The following is an 18,419-nucleotide window of genomic DNA, read 5'->3' as shown; positions in this document are numbered from 1 at the left end:
GGTGAGGCTCGCTGACTTAGTTGACTGCATCCCAATTGCATGGATCGATGCTCATGATATCAATCACTGGATTGCCAATTCAGACAATGAAACAAACAAACCCATGCTTGTCATATAAGTGGCTTTGTTTTAATTTGGGCCCTTTCGGGCACACTGAAAATTACAGTTAACCTTGAAATATTGGTTAAAAAATTATTGGAAATGTACACGTGGCTTACAATCAGCTGTTTTTCTTTTTCATACGTTTGGTAGATCCTGACAGCTCCAGTAGGACTGAAATGAGGAAAAAAGGCTGTTGTTTTTTGTACCAAGTTTGCTTGTACTGTCTGTCTAGCTTTATTTACATCGCCACAGAAAATCAGCAAATATTATGAAATGCTTGCCGAAAACTTCTAAAATATCAGAAGGATGGCCAGTCATCTACGGCCACCAGATCCCGTTAGTCACCTTTTACGGCAAGCATGGGTTGCTGAAGACCTATTCTACCCCGGATCTTCACGGGTGGGAAATGAATGGTTACTTATTAATTCATAATTCTCTATGCAGAGTTGTGTCCCTTTGGCATGACAGAAACCTATGATCATGGGTTCGAATCCTGGTTCATCCCGATTATGTTCCTGCACCACTTTGGGTTCTCCTCCATCATTTAACCTGATATGCAGTGATATAACTGGAATACTGTTTATAAGTATCGCCACACATTTCTTGCTGCATCGCGGTATTACATGTGTTTTCTTATTTTCAGATGGAAATCAGTTTATTGAAAGCTCATAACCAGAGACTATTAAACTTCCCCCCTCTTTCAAAGGTGAGTAACCTTGTAGTAACCATGGTAACAGAGGAATGACGGGATGTATTAATTCGGTATGTAAAGTTACCGTCTTTCTGATGTCTGTGTCAGCATAGCATTGTCTTCCAGGGAATATTAGTTGTCGGAAATGGAGGTGAATGGTTTTGAGATGAAAGTTGAAAAGAGATGTCTATCCTCACAGGAGCAGAGTGCAGTGCAGGCCGCCAACGCCGACTTCAAGACCGTCACGCTCACTCTCATCTTCGGTCACCATGTGAGGCACGGTAAAACCCCCCAGGTGAGTACAGGCACTATGGGGTTACCCCGTGATGATTCCTCAGTGAGGTCGTGAATGGCAGCTTATGGATTGGGTTTATGGAGTGTACTCATAGTCTGGCGATGTGGATTGCTGTTCACAATGTCAATCACTGGATTGTCCATACTCCGATACTTACAGGCTGCCGTGGTGACTCGGTCACTTTACTGATTATGTGTCTGCTTGTCCCACTGGATCATGCTCTAACTGGTTTCAGTGACTGCTGAAATATGTTGATTTAAATTCACACACACACACATGCACGCACTCACACATGCTCGCACTCACTCACACACACACACACATGCACACACATGAACACAAGCTGGCACACATGCATACACAAACACGTGCACACTCACACGCACATACATGCACACACACACATGCGAAAACACACATATAAACACACACATGCACACACATAGCACACACACACACACACACATAAGCATGCACTCAATCACATGCACACACACACATGAAAACGCATATGCACACACACACATAAGTACACACATATTGAAGTGAAAACACACTACACACATAAAAACACATAAAAACACACATAAAAACACACATGCACACACGCACTGATTACTTTTTATGTTATATTCCCTGCCCGCCTCACTACCAAGCCCAGTGCCTCTTATAGCCATGGTGTTGGGTGTTGCTATGGTCACAACACGTGTACTATGCGAATTATATACAGGATGCTGGTCAAGTTTTAGTTGTGCTATTTCCATCCCAGAAACCAAGATGCTAATTTCCGATTTTAGAATCTTGATGAGATTGGTCACTTATGTAAACTTTGCCAACTAGATGAAAATATGCAAAATGTAATATACTATACCAAGCGTTTTGTGATACCGTATATCGCTGTTTAAGGCGACCCCCCGTATAAGACGACCCCCCTGTACACGCCTTCAAAATCAACCCAAAATCCTATACTCTGTGTATAAGGCGACCTGGAATGAAGCACATCACAAGTGCGCACACAAACCTTATATATGCAATAAAAATATGTTTATCTTGCGTTGTTTTTTCTACGATGATTGGTTGTGTGTGTAGCTCCAGCACATGTTGCCATTTTGTGTTTACACGGTACGACACCAAATTGGTGCCCGTAAAATAAAATTCATTTATGAAGTAATAACATATAAGAGACAATGGTGAGTAATTTAATTGCCAATTAACTATGTTGTAACTATGTACATATTTATTAGTACCAGTGTTTCAAATCTTGGTTTAACGGTAACACCGCTCTCTCTTGTTTGCTCTTTTGCGTTCTGCCTATTGACTCACTCACTCACTTGTGTTTTGAAGGAGCACAAGTGGAAGATGTACCTGGAAATAGACGAGGATGATGATGATGTTATTGCCGACCCTCTGACTCTCATCAAGGAGGTGGTCTTCACCTGCAAGGTGCCCAACTACGGCTCCTTTAAACTGAAACAGGTGGGTCATGATACTAACAGGTGGGTCATGATACTAACAGGTGGGTCATGATACTAACAGGTGGGTCATGATACTAACAGGTGGGTCATGATACTAACAGGTGGGTCATGATACTAACAGGTGGGTCATGATACTAACAGGTGGGTCATGATACTAACAGGTGGGTCATGATACTAACAGTGATCATGATACCAACAGGTGGGTCATGATACTAACAGTGATCATGATACTAACAGGTGGGTCATGATACTAACAGCGGTCATGATGCTAACAGGTGGGTCATGATACTAACAGTGGTCATGATACTAACAGGTGGGTCATGATACTAACAGTGGTCATGATACTAACAGGTGGGTCATGATACTAACAGTGGTCATGATACTAACAGTGATCATGATACTAACAGGTGGGTCATGATACTAACAGGTGGGTCATGATACTAACAGGTGGGTCATGATACTAACAGGTGGGTCATGATACTAACAGGTGGGTCATGATACTAACAGTGATCATGATACTAACAGGTGGGTCATGATACTAACAGTGATCATGATACTAACAGGTGGGTCATGATACTAACAGTGATCATGATACTAACAGTGGTCATGATACTAACAGGTGGGTCATGATACTAACAGGTGGGTCATGATACTAACAGGTGGGTCATGATACTAACAGGTGGGTCATGATACTAACAGTGATCATGATACTAACAGGTGGGTCATGATACTAACAGGTGGGTCATGATACTAACAGGTGGGTCATGATACTAACAGTGATCATGATACTAACAGTGGTCATGATACTAACAGGTGGGTCATGATACTAACAGTGGTCATGATACTAACAGGTGGGTCATGATACTAACAGTGGTCATGATACTAACAGGTGGGTCATGATACTAACAGGTGGGTCATGATACTAATAGTGATCATGATACTAACAGGTGGGTCATGATACTAACAGTGGTCATGATGCTAACAGGTGGGTCATGATACTAACAGGTGGGTCATGATACTAACAGTGATCATGATACTAACAGGTGGGTCATGATACTAACAGGTGGGTCATGATACTAACAGTGGTCATGATGCTAACAGTGATCATGATACTAACAGTGATCATGATACTAACAGTGATCATGATACTAACAGTGATCATGATACTAACAGGTGGGTCATGATACTAACAGGTGGGTCATGATACTAACAGTGGTCATGATACTAACAGTGATCATGATACTAACAGTGATCATGATACTAACAGTGATCATGTTACTAACAGTGATCATGATACTCATGATACTAACAGGTGGGTCATGATACTAACAGGTGGGTCATGATACTAACAGTGATCATGATACTAACAGTGATCATGATACTCATGATACTAACAGTGATCATCATACTCATGATACTAACAGGTGGGTCATGATTCTAACAGGTGGGTCATGATACTAACAGGTGGGTCATGATACTAACAGGTTGGTCATGATACTAACAGTGATCATGATACTAACAGGTGGGTCATGATACTAACAGTGGTCATGATGCTAACAGTGATCATGATACTAACAGTGGTCATGATGCTAACAGTGATCATGATACTAACAGTGATCATGATACTAACAGTGATCATGATACTAACAGTGATCATGATACTAACAGGTGGGTCATGATACTAACAGGTGGGTCATGATACTAACAGGTGGGTCATGATACTAACAGTGGTCATGATGCTAACAGGTGGGTCATGATACTAACAGTGATCATGATACTAACAGTGGTCATGATACTAACAGGTGGGTCATGATACTAACAGTGGTCATGATACTAACAGGTGGGTCATGATACTAACAGTGGTCATGATACTAACAGGTGGGTCATGATACTAACAGGTGGGTCATGATACTAACAGTGATCATGATACTAACAGGTGGGTCATGATACTAACAGTGGTCATGATGCTAACAGGTGGGTCATGATACTAACAGGTGGGTCATGATACTAACAGTGATCATGATACTAACAGTGATCATGATACTCATGATACTAACAGTGATCATCATACTCATGATACTAACAGGTGGGTCATGATACTAACAGGTGGGTCATGATACTAACAGGTGGGTCATGATACTAACAGGTGGGTCATGATACTAACAGTGATCATGATACTAACAGGTGGGTCATGATACTAACAGGTGGGTCATGATACTAACAGTGATCATGATACTAACAGTGGTCATGATGCTAACAGTGATCATGATACTAACAGTGGTCATGATGCTAACAGTGATCATGATACTAACAGTGGTCATGATGCTAACAGTGATCATGATACTAACAGTGATCATGATACTAACAGTGATCATGATACTAACAGTGATCATGATACTAACAGGTGGTACATGATACTAACAGGTGGGTCATGATACTAACAGGTGGGTCATGATACTAACAGTGGTCATGATGCTAACAGGTGGGTCATGATACTAACAGTGATCATGATACTAACAGTGGTCATGATACTAACAGGTGGGTCATGATACTAACAGTGGTCATGATACTAACAGGTGGGTCATGATACTAACAGTGGTCATGATACTAACAGGTGGGTCATGATACTAACAGGTGGGTCATGATACTAACAGTGATCATGATACTAACAGGTGGGTCATGATACTAACAGTGGTCATGATGCTAACAGGTGGGTCATGATACTAACAGGTGGGTCATGATACTAACAGTGATCATGATACTAACAGTGATCATGATACTCATGATACTAACAGTGATCATCATACTCATGATACTAACAGGTGGGTCATGATACTAACAGGTGGGTCATGATACTAACAGGTGGGTCATGATACTAACAGGTGGGTCATGATACTAACAGTGATCATGATACTAACAGGTGGGTCATGATACTAACAGTGGTCATGATGCTAACAGTGATCATGATACTAACAGTGGTCATGATGCTAACAGTGATCATGATTCTAACAGTGATCATGATACTAACAGTGATCATGATACTAACAGTGATCATGATACTAACAGGTGGGTCATGATACTAACAGGTCGGTCATGATACTAACAGGTGGGTCATGATACTAACAGTGGTCATGATGCTAACAGGTGGGTCATGATACTAACAGTGATCATGATACTAACAGTGGTCATGATACTAACAGGTGGGTCATGATACTAACAGTGGTCATGATACTAACAGGTGGGTCATGATACTAACAGTGGTCATGATACTAACAGGTGGGTCATGATACTAACAGGTGGGTCATGATACTAACAGTGATCATGATACTAACAGGTGGGTCATGATACTAACAGTGGTCATGATGCTAACAGGTGGGTCATGATACTAACAGGTGGGTCATGATACTAACAGTGATCATGATACTAACAGGTGGGTCATGATACTAACAGGTGGGTCATGATACTAACAGTGGTCATGATGCTAACAGTGATCATGATACTAACAGTGATCATGATACTAACAGTGATCATGATACTAACAGTGATCATGATACTAACAGTGATCATGATACTAACAGTGATCATGTTACTAACAGTGATCATGATACTCATGATACTAACAGGTGGGTCATGATACTAACAGGTGGGTCATGATACTAACAGGGATCATGATACTAACAGTGATCATGATACTCATGATACTAACAGTGATCATGATACTCATGATACTAACAGTGATCATCATACTCATGATACTAACAGGTGGGTCATGATACTAACAGTGATCATGATACTAACAGGTGGGTCATGATACTAACAGTGGTCATGATACTAACAGGTGGGTCATGATACTAACAGGTGGGTCATGATACTAACAGTGATCATGATACTAACAGTGGTCATGATGCTAACAGGTGGGTCATGATACTAACAGTGATCATGATACTAACAGGTGGGTCATGATACTTACAGTGGTCATGATGCTAACAGGTGGGTCATGATACTAACAGTGATCATGATACTAACAGGTGGGTCATGATACTAACAGTGATCATGATACTAACAGTGATCATGATACTAACAGGTGGGTCATGATACTAACAGTGGTCATGATGCTAACAGTGATCATGATAATGAGTCCCTTTATAATGTGCCAAATTGAGCAGACATGAATTCAGCAAGTTGATGCTCATGATGCTGTGGTATTATTACCCTGGTCAGTGGATCAGTGTGCACTCGGCTCCCGGGGGATATTCAGCTCAAGTTCACTCACTCACTCACTCACTCACTCACTCACTCACTCACTCACTTGTCGTAAGAGGCGACTAACGGGATTGGGTGGTCAGGCTCGCTGACTTGATTGATGTCATGCTCATGATGTCAATCAATGGATTGTCTGGTCCCGACTCAATTATTTACAGACCGCCGTCATAAAACTGGAATATTGCTGAGTGAGGCGTCAAACAAACAAACAAACAAAAGGACCATGTGCCACCCTCTTGATAGGCTTCATTCTGTGGTGAGGCTTATGCTTGCACAGTTCATATATGTTAACAATATGATACAGCAAATCACATAACATGTTTCCATGATAACTGAACATAAGTCGTAAGCAGAATGTGACACAAAATACTAAACCTAAGGTAATTTGATAAATATTGAACAACCGTGATGTTTACTTAACCAAGTATCTGTTTTGCCAAGCCAAATGGCACATTTGCCATATTTGGCATTGTGAAAAAAATTATCCATACCAGTTCCATAAGTTTCATACAGTCTGAAAAATTTCAAGGATTTACTTTTAACAATTTATTTCAACCAATTAGATTGCAGCATACACTCCCAAACAATTTGTAATCCAACATAACTCCCTGACAATAATGATACTGTTACCAATAACAAATCTTGATAAAATATGCATAAGTTTAATACCTGTTCTTGAATTCTCCCTAGCCTCCGTTCATCATGGAGAAATGGTGCCTGGGTATTGAGCCGGCCATGACCATTGAATGTGTCGTCACATACGAGGTAAGTAGTTACTGAAAACAGACATGAACACCTGTACCCCATGCTTGTCTCCCTTTGTTGGGATTCCGAGCAGACATGAACCCCATGCTTGTCTCCCTTTATTAGGACTCGGAGCAGACATGAACACCTGTACCCCATGCTTGTCTCCCTTTGTTGGGATTCCGAGCAGACATGAACACCTGTACCCCATGCTTGTCTCCCTTTGTTGGGATTCCGAGCAGACATGAACACCATGCTTGTCTCCCTTTGTTAGGATTCCGAGCAGACATGAACACATGTACCCCATGCTTGTCTCCCTTTATTTGGATTCCCAGCAAACATGAACACCATGCTTGTCTCCCTTTATTAGGATTCCGAGCAGACATGAACACATGTACCCCATGCTTGTCTCCCTTTATTTGGATTCTCAGCAGACATGAACACCATGCTTGTCTCCCTTTGTTAAGATTCCGAGCAGACATGAACACCTGTACCCCATGCTTGTCTCCCTTTATTTGGATTCCGAGCAGACATGAACACCATGCTTGTCTCCCTTTATTAGGATTCCGAGCAGACATAAACACCTGTACCCCATGCTTGTCTCCCTTTGTTGGGATTCCGAGTAGACATGAACACCATGCTTGTCTCCCTTTGTTGGGATTCTAAGTGGACATGAACACCATGCTTGTCTCCCTTTATTAGGATTCCGAGCAGACATGAACACCTGTACCCCATGCTTGTCTCCCTTTGTTGGGATTCCGAGCAGATATGAACACCATGCTTGTCTCCCTTTGTTAGGATTCCGAGCAGACATGAACACATGTACCCCATGCTTGTCTCCCTTTATTTGGATTCCCAGCAAACATGAACACCATGCTTGTCTCCCTTTGTTAAGATTCCGAGCAGACATGAACACCTGTACCCCATGCTTGTCTCCCTTTATTTGGATTCCGAGCAGACATGAACACCATGCTTGTCTCCCTTTATTAGGATTCCGAGCAGACATGAACACCTGTACCCCATGCTTGTCTCCCTTTGTTGGGATTCCGAGTAGACATGAACACCATGCTTGTCTCCCTTTGTTGGGATTCTGAGTGGACATGAACACCATGCTTGTCTCCCTTTATTAGGATTCCGAGCAGACATGAACATCTGTACCCCATGCTTGTCTCCCTTTATTTGGATTCCGAGCAGACATGAACACCATGCTTTTCTCCCTTTGTTGGGATTCCGAGCAGACATGAACACCTGTACCCCATGCTTGTCTCCCTTTGTTAGTATTCTGAGCAGACATGAACACCATGCTTGTCTCCCTTTGTTAGGATTCCGAGCAGATATGAACACCATGCTTGTCTCCCTTTGTTAGTATTCCGAGCAGATATGAACACCATGCTTGTCTCCCTTTGTTAGGATTCCGAGCAGACATGAACACCTGTACTCCATGCTTGTCTCCCTTTATAAAGATTCCGAGCAGACATGAACACCTGTACCCCACAGTTTGTCGTGAATGTTTTGCTGACATAAAACAATAAACACTTGTTCAGCCAAGATTCACAGGCTACATGGAAACTATGACAAGGAATGGTCTGCCCGGAGAGCAGAAAGTCAGTAGTTCCATCCACAGCTGCATCTTACAAACAAACCTATGATTATGGGTTCAAATCCAAGCTCGCCCCGATCATTTTTCTAGGCTCATGGGTTTCACCAAAGTGGTAAATATCTGAGACCTGCATCACTTGGGGCTTTCCTCCCACATTAAGCTGAACCGTGATATAAATGGAATACTGTTCAAAGCAGCTATAAACCCAACTCACTCACTACTTATCACCTCACCATTGTGAACAGGACTGGCACTCCTCATTGTCAAACCTCTAATTGCCTGTTCTCTAAAACTAATGTGGCGGATGAGGACCATTATTTATTGCCCATATGGGCTAAATATGTAGTGTATTATCTTTTTGGTATTTGCACAGTGTGCAAATTAGTGATTCTTGAAGCTGATTGGTCAGTTAACCAAAGATAAATTTTCATAGGACAACGGGACTATTTTTTTCTCATTCCGTTTATTCACAAAGCCATGGGATTCATTCACATGTTTCACGTGCAACAATCTCACTGATTCGAGATTTTTAAGACAAGAAATGTAGTTCCATATCAACCACATGATTTCACATTATAATGAACAAAGTATTTATTTCACGTGATTTTCGTTTTTCAATAAAAACCAAAACTACAATTTGTAAACAAAGATGGCTGATCATTTGACCCCTGTCAAAGTAAATGTCCTGGTACATGTGGAGGGAGATTTGACACAGGAAGAGTTATTCGTTGATGTTAAAACTGCATATGGCCAGATTGTAGTTCCAAGATTCAGGTTTCGAGTGTTGCCAGAAACTGTTTCTAGTGCGCCAAGATCAGCAGCACCAAGTCCGGGTTTGCCAGCATCTGTGCTGGAGGACTTGCTGTTGGACGAAGTTTTCGACCACCCAATATCGATGTACTTTGCTAAACTAAGGGAGGTTTTGAAGTCAAAACAAAAATAATTAAAAATACAAGGAAAAGAAAACTTACCCCAGCAAGCTAATCCTGTGTCCGATATTGAACTAAATCAACTCCGTGAATGGGGACAGCTTGACACAAAGTCTCCAGATACTGCGTTAGTCCATCAACAGCTTTTCGGCCATTAATGAATCACTTCAAAATATCAACAAACTCCTGTCATCTACTTGGCTATGACCAATTCAAGCATGTTTGGGGGGCACGGGTGGCCCAGTCATCTGAGGCCTTGTGCAGAATTGCGTCCCTTGGGCACGCCAGAAACCTATGATTGTGGGTTCGAATCCCGGTTCGCCCTGATTATGTTTCTAGGTTTGACAGCACCATACCCGTGCTCGTGGGTTTCACCAAAGTGGTAAACGTCTGAGACCTGCATCACTTCGGGCTTTTCTCCCACATTAACTCACTCACTCACTCACCTCCTAAAATCCCAGATGCGCATGTTTCCCATCAGGCACACTTGTCTCAAATCATGCACGATGTTCATACAACTTGTTATCTGGATTAAACTGTAACACTGTTGTCATTCCTGGTTTCGGCTGCCTCATATCTGGGTCAAGTCGGGTCATTCATTCCGACACTGACAACAATCATTCTTTTCAAAGTTTACCTGCTTTTCTCTAACAAACATGACTTCTGTCCATTCTGTCTATGTTGTTGTAGGTTTTGGCATTTTTTATTGACTGACACATGACAGGTTTTCCATGTTTCCTCTTCTCAATGTGAAATGCATGTCTATGCTGATGCACGATGGCGACTGTTTGTTAATGACGAGATCTTGTTAAAACAAGCCGTGATGAACCTTTTTTGAAACTTGTCTTCTAGTATCAATGCACACTGTGTACAGACATATAACTGCAATAATGTGATCTATACAGTTTTTTAACAGAACTATATTTGTAACATGTAACAACACATAAACTGAGTAATGCGGTTGGATTGGGTGGACAGTGATTTTGCACACGCAGATTGATACAAAATAAACAACATTACCTCCCCATAGATCATTCTCAACGTAGTTAGCCTCCATTCTACCTTGAATTTGGAAATACTCAATTTTGATTGGTAATCAGAGGTATCAAATCACAATTTGATGGCTGTATCACCGCGATAACTAATATTTTAAAAATAGTACTTCTTTTACAGTCATTGTCTGTAGGCATATTATAGTAATATCTACAATTACAGGTTACAAAATCAAAGTTGCAGTTACCACAATATTTAAATGATGTCTGGCAATACATTTCGTGCTGAAAACACAATAGAAATCTACAAAGAGAATGTATTTCAAGTTTTGAGGACAACAGAGAGCTTGGAATTTGTCACTTATCTATATACGACTGTGACACCATATCTTTTGCGTCACATTGAGTGATATGACGTCATTTTAGTGACGTGCGTTGTAGAACAAACCTTTACAAGGCTTGCTTAGTTTTCTTTAGACGTGCCCACGTCATGTTAGCTTACAAAGTTACCGTGCTACATGCTTTCAGCGCCTGTCATTAGTTTGTGTGAAGTATTACACTGTAAACAAACTGCATAAGCCTGTAGAGTGGCATATTTTGTTTAAAGGCTGTTTTTGGTCAGTCCGTAAATTCTGATCGACAACCGAATCAAAACACTGGACTCAACCGATGCTGCTTCACTAACACCAAAGCGTTAGCGGAGTATTTAGTCATGGTAGAATGGAGAAGACCGGTGAAGATTCCAGGGTAGAATAGGTCTTCAGCAACCCATGCTTGCCGTAAAAGATGACTATGCTTGTCGTAAAGGCGACTAACCGGATCGGGTGGTCAGGCTCACTGACTTGGTTGATGCATGTTATCGATCCCAATTGCGTGGATCGATGCTCATGATATTAATCACTGGATTGTCTGGTCCAGACTCGATTATTTTACAGATTGCCATCATATAGCTTGAATATTGCTGAGTGCGGCGTTAAACAACAAACAAAACAAAAAGAATGGAGAAAAAATAAAAAAAAGTGTTTTCAATGTGGAGGTAGGTTACCTGTACATTTAACCACATTTAATGTAACATTGGAAACTTCACCCTGCACATTCGGTTCCAAATTCAATTTCACGTGGTTAACCCTGCAGGTAACCTGGCTCTACCTTGAAAACACAGCATGTTATCTCCTAATTATATTTTGACCTAGACGAGCGTCAGGAAGCCCAAGATGACCCGACACCTCCATCACCTGGACGTGTCCAGTTCCACTCCACAGCAGAAAGCAGTCACCTTGACTCTTGAACACGCAGAGACACCTGGAGACACTCCCAATACCCCCTCTCCCATCACAAAACGCCGCCCCAAGACAAGCTCCCCACAGCTCCAAGGGGATTGGCATAAGAGGGAGACAATACGATCTCTCCATGTGGACGTCCCAGAACACCCTGCAGGTGAGTTTAGCCATGTTCGTCTTTTCTCCTACAACTGATTCGTAGTGTCACAGTAATGGGTCACTTGATGACTGGCATTAATCTGAGACTTTGTAATTTAGATAATGACATTTAGAAACTTATAGAATTCAACTTCCTGCTTGTCGTAAGAGACGACTAACGGGATCAGGTGGTCACATTCGCTGACTTAGTTGATGCATGTCATCGTATCCAAATTGCGTGGATCGATGCTCATGATGTCAGTCACTGGATTGTCTGGTCCAGACTCGATTATTTACAGACTGACATCACATAGCTGGAATATTGCTGAGTGCGGCGTTAAACAACAAACAAACAAACTTCTTGATTCTTTGGAACAGGGCTACTTTTTGCCCCTCCAGTTCTGAAAAGTGTAAGCAGAATATGATCGTGTTGAAAGATGGTCATCTGTGAGGAATAAACATTTTATTATATGAGTCTGAGATTATTTTTACGATACGGAACAAGGTTCACTCTTGGAATTGTCTGACATGGGCACATTAAATGAAAATGTCCAAGATTCCAGAGTTATAGCCACGCTGGCCTATACAGCATGAGGTTAAATTGCCCCATTGTCTTTGAAAATGTGGGCCTGTTTTTTAAGGTTAGGGTTAAAAGCACAGGGCTAAAATTATCCCCGTGGAAACACACAAGGATTGTAATTTCATTATCTTTATAATGTCATTCTCACCATATTTGGTGATTCAGACGTAATTTTACTCAAAGAAGAAGTTTTAGAAACCATGTATAAATATAATGTAGGAGTTATCTGCCCAATCCTTCCTAGGATGAACTTGCTGCAAGCTTGCATTTGTAACGTTTGTGAGAAATTAGGAGACACCTCTTGAAGCTTTTGGGATTGTGGGTGGGTAGTTAATAGAGAAAGAAGGTCTTGCACTGGTGTATGGAGCTTGGAAGTCGTTCCTGCTGGAAGATCTCATTTATCTGACCCAATTGCAGGGATTGATGCTCATGATATCAATCACTGGATTGTCTGATCCAGACTCGATTATTTTACAGACCGCCGTCATATAGCTGGAATATTGCTGAGTGCGGCGTTAAACAACAAACAAACAAACAAACAATCATTTATCTGATCGTGATACCACATTCAGTGTACTGGTTATTCACACAGATAACACTGTCTTTTACATGATTAATAGAGAATCTCACCCTCGTGTCTTTTGATATCAAATATATCAACATGAGTTGATAAAAGGGGGAAAAAAGGTTTTTCCATTTTTATGAATGAGTGTTGATACATTTGATATCAAAAGACACGAGGGTGAGATTTTATTTATAATCCAACATCATTCTGCCAACTTTTTCAGTTTGTAGACAGTAATAAGCAGTGTCTTAAGTGTAAAAAGTACTGCTAACAGCTTCAGTAGCAGAGCCATTAGTGATGCCATTTGATTGTGATGTCATGGTAACCAATGACGTCATAATGGTCTGCAAAGCACCCAAGCGATATCTCCTGTGGGAGACAATTTTGGATGATACAATGTTTATCATCCAAAACTGGCTTGGCAAGCCTCAGAGTTTTTCCACTTTTCTCCACTCGTGTTGATATATTTGATATCAAAAGACACTTGGGTGAGATTCTCTATTCATCCTACATTGAACATTTGATCTACTCCCTGACAATGTTGGAATGTTTCAGTGAAGTCCGACCTGTGGTCGAGCATCGTGGCCAGGAGGAAGCCTTCCCTCACCTCACTGCAGCCGAAGCCCATCCCTGGGACCAACATGTCCCTCTACACTCCGCCCCCCTTCGACTGCAGCAACCACAACCAGTTCCCCAACACCCTTGGCTCCGCATCACCCAGCATCCCCCGGGATGAACAAGGTCAAGGTAATCGCAGTGCCAAAGTCAGCTTCTTCCTTGACGAGGAGTCTTCTGGGAGCAATGAGAGTGGATTTAGCGAGGCTCCTCAGACTCCAGGGGTTGGTAGGGGGATGGGGAGCTATGCCGAGGCGTGTCGCACGGACCATCTGGGTGGGAGCGGGAGAGGGGCTAGTAGGGCAATCAGGGGGAGTGTTGGCAAGGGGGATGGTGAAGACGGGCAAGAGTTTGAGGGGTCCTGGATGAAGGTGGCAAGTGAACCTAAGTTTGGAAGTCCTCCACCTTATGAACGGAGCTATCGGCGGACAGTCAGTGATGGGCAGGCAAACAATAGGGGGCGCGGGGGTAGGAGGGGGAGAGGGTTGTACATTGACACGGGAGGGAGGGGGCGGGGTTACGATGGGTATAGGGAGGGTGACAAGTATGGAGGGAGGGGTGGGTCTCGATACAGGGGGCGGGGTAATGATGAGTTTCGGGGGCGGTATGATGGATCTAGAGACAGGGGTAGGGGTTCTGATGGGTTTAGAGGGCGGGGTAACGATGGGTTTAGAGGGCGGGGTAATGATGGTTTTAGAGGGCGGGGTAACGATGGGTTTAGAGGGCAGGGTTCTGATGGGTTAAGAGGGCGGGGTAATGAGGGGTTTAGAGGGCAGGGTAATGAGGGGTTTAGAGGGCGGGGTAATGAGGGGTTTAGAGGACGGGGTAATGAGGGGTTTAGAGGACGGGGTAATGAGGGGTTTAGAGTGCGGGGTTCTGACTTTAGAGGGCAGGGTGGTGACATCTCCAGGGACAGAGGGAAGGGTGAGGAGAGTTTCAGAAACAGAGGAGGTGGGTATGATCGAGATCCACGAAGGACAGACCAAAACAACCAGGGGAAGGAGGAATATCAGGTAGGGGATGAGGCATGGGATAAAGATGGGGAAGAAAATCGCAGGGGGCATGGGCAATGGGCAGGGGCTCATCAAGGTTGGAGACAGATCAGTACAGATGGGGGGTTTGAGGAGGGGGAACAAGGAGGGTCCGTTAGGGGGAACCGCAGGTACGGAGAACGTGGGGCAAGACACACCCGGGGCAGGGGGAGTGCAGAGAGACGGGGGGGACACAGGGGCAGAAGAGGGATCCGAGACAGCCAGGACTCAAGACCTCATTCAGGGCAACGTACTGACACACAGACACAACTCAACCCTGGCACCATGTCAAAAGACATTACAGATGATGAAGAAAGAAACGGCAGCCAGGATTGGACGACGATCACCCGAGGTCGCAGCGCAAGTCAAACCTCAAATGGTTCCAACTGCTCATTGTCAGGTCAGAGGTCAAGGTCAGCTGGTCATCAAAGTCAGGGTTTATTGAGAAGAAATCGCCCAACGAGTCCGTCGAGAGACACGTCCAGCCAATACAGATAACACGTTATTCAGCAGGGTATTTGTGCTTCGGAATTGTAAATAGTTTGTAAGTTATTTTAATGACAAACGTTGACTCCACAGTGACGCATACAATGTTTGTGCCCTGCTGAATGAAAACATTACCCCAGTTATTCATCATCACAAACATCATCATTCCAAGCAATGTGTGTCATGTGTAGTGGATGGATGCTATATCACAGGTAGTGTCACCTGATAGACAATCACAAATAAAGCTATGTTCATCAGTGCAACACCCACCAATGCATCAGTCTCATATATACCTGAGCAACAGATAAGCTGCGTATTTGCGTAAAATACCCCCCAAAATATTCAAAACCCAATTACCGGTACTTTCAATCAACTTGCGTCAAGAAACGCATGCATTATAAAAAACCTCAAATGTATAAAAACAGCATGTGTAAATACCCAATGAAGTTTTTTCAGCAAGCGTACAATGGAGCTAATTTCTGACACAATTACGAGCTAGTTTACTTTGAGTCAAGCCTATAGTTAGAACTGTGATATACATCTAAAACATTATTTTCTTTGTTTTGAAATCTCAAAATGGTTATGCATTTTGGGAAGGCCCCAATAGAGTGAAAATAGATGAGATTGAAAATATTTCTTACCCAATTAAAATGGAAACCTTCAAGTGAAAATTCAATTGCTCAAAAAGTTATCTGGAGCTATGTATACTCATCGCCAAAAGAAACGCGAACCATAAAAACATGTGGAGAAATATGTACGTAAAGAATAGATGTTTCCAATGTTTACCACTTAATGACAAAACTAACAATCAAGTGTCACCGCAGTGCGTCCTTTTTTTTATCATGATATGCTGCCCGTGATTTCCAAACTTAACATGCTAATCCTGCACGAGACAAATAGTGCATCTCACGTTATGGATCGATGATGCAGATGTGAAGCTTTCATGAGTATCGGTTCACACAACATACCAGTAAGATAGTTTGTACATCAAATCAATCTAATATCTCTTGAACATGATTATGTCTTCGTCTTCGCGTTTCTTTTGGCAGTGCGTATAGATGATGGCGCTTCCCACCAAGTTAACATGTACACTCTAGAGCTGGGACGGGTAACTCGGGTACCCGGGTCGGTTGAGTAATGAGTAGGACCCGGGTACCCACAGGACTACCCGGACCCGTGGTTAGTCACGTGATATATATTGTTTAATGACACAAATTATGCACCAATTCCTTCTGACTTTTCATATGGTTGAAGATATAAAGATATAACCTAAGTCAACTTCAGTGTATGCATGACCCGATTGTTTAATACATGTGTCTAAATATGTTTTGCCAGTGCTATGGTAAAAAAAAATCCCAATCGGACATTTTGTACCTATCTCTTGAGGCCTACAGTGGGTACCCGGGTAGGGTCGGGTAATAGGGGGGTGGGTACCCGGGTAGTAAATTTGGACTCGTCCCAGCCCTAGTAAACTTGTACAAGGAGGTTCAACAACCAAAGTAAACACCCTCCTTGATTCAAGATCCACATGGGTACAGCCCTGGGAAGAGGTTCATCTACAACCAAGTTATTTTGCATCTTAAAGTTTTGGTGACTTGATATGTTGAATAAAAAACATTTGGACGCTATATCGATTCTATTTCCAAATAGTATTTATATTTTAGGCGTTGTGTTATAACTTGTGGAATGTTCCTTCAGACCATTGTGTAAGAGGTTTTATTTGTGCAGGTTACTTAGTGGTCAACCACGTAGTGTTCTTGGGGGCTTGGGATACTTGATTGAGACAACATTGTTTCTGGGTCTTTCAAAACGTGCTTTATTCTCTGCCAAACAGTGTAGAGGAATGACGTCATGTGTTTCCCATGGCATTTGACATTTGTCATGTCCAGTGAGGTAAATGATATTTCTCCAGCATTTTCTGGAACAAACTGATTTTGGTCGGGGGGGGGTTGTGTATTTTTTACATCCAGATTCCCTTGAAATATTTGGTCGCTTACATGCAACTGCAGTGACTTTTGTGGTCATTTTTGTGACTATTACTATTCAAAAGCAATGTCTCTCCAGGTGCTCATTGGTATTTCTGTTAACGTCATCTCACATTACGTGTTTAGTTTCAGCAGTTGTGACATATGGATTTTTTTCAAGCATCATAACACGTTAGACTTATGTACATGTTCCCTATATTGGTATTTCATGGCAAGTGGCAGCTGTCTATATATATACGATATATGTATGTCTCTGTCTTATGCTGCTCAACTTCTCACAGGGGCAGTGTGTACATTTGTAAGGTCACAGTTTTGTGACCAATGGAATGATAAGAATATCCTCAGAATAACTGAGCAGTGTATACTAAGTTTGTAGTTTATTGGTAAAGGTGTGACCATGTCTTGTTAGTTACTTTACATGTGTAACTTTGTGCTGGTTCATGTTGGTGAAGATGTTTTTAATCCTTTAGATTGTTATATGAAGCTGAAGACATTTTGATCATGCACCTGGGTTGAAGTGACAGTGGATCTTCCATCAGGACGTTGTTCAAACAGCATTGGTCAGAAGTAGTACTTGTTAGTGTTTGATGGATGGATGAGGCGAGTAATAATCTTAGATGTTGCATGGTTACCAGGGTGCCGTTGTAC

At 42.3% G+C, this 18,419-nt stretch overlaps 1 protein-coding gene across 1 annotated transcript in view; it reads left to right on the top strand.

Annotated features, from left to right (window-relative positions):
- Positions 1–15,798, top strand: part of LOC124124523 — a 40,486-nt gene extending 24,688 nt beyond the window's left edge. The window contains exons 16-21 of the mRNA XM_048382984.1: positions 746–808; positions 993–1,088; positions 2,433–2,564; positions 7,517–7,591; positions 12,285–12,528; positions 14,210–15,798. Coding sequence (XP_048238941.1) covers positions 746–808; positions 993–1,088; positions 2,433–2,564; positions 7,517–7,591; positions 12,285–12,528; positions 14,210–15,798 — 2,199 coding nt within the window. The remainder of the gene's footprint in view (positions 1–745; positions 809–992; positions 1,089–2,432; positions 2,565–7,516; positions 7,592–12,284; positions 12,529–14,209) is intronic.
- The last annotated feature ends 2,621 nt before the right edge of the window (positions 15,799–18,419 follow it).

The sequence above is a fragment of the Haliotis rufescens genome, unplaced genomic scaffold (assembly GCF_023055435.1).
Source record: "Haliotis rufescens isolate VD_foot unplaced genomic scaffold, xgHalRufe1.0.p SCAF_43, whole genome shotgun sequence".
Classification (NCBI taxonomy): Eukaryota; Metazoa; Mollusca; class Gastropoda; order Lepetellida; family Haliotidae; genus Haliotis; species Haliotis rufescens.
This window is presented reverse-complemented; position numbering and strand designations above follow the sequence as displayed.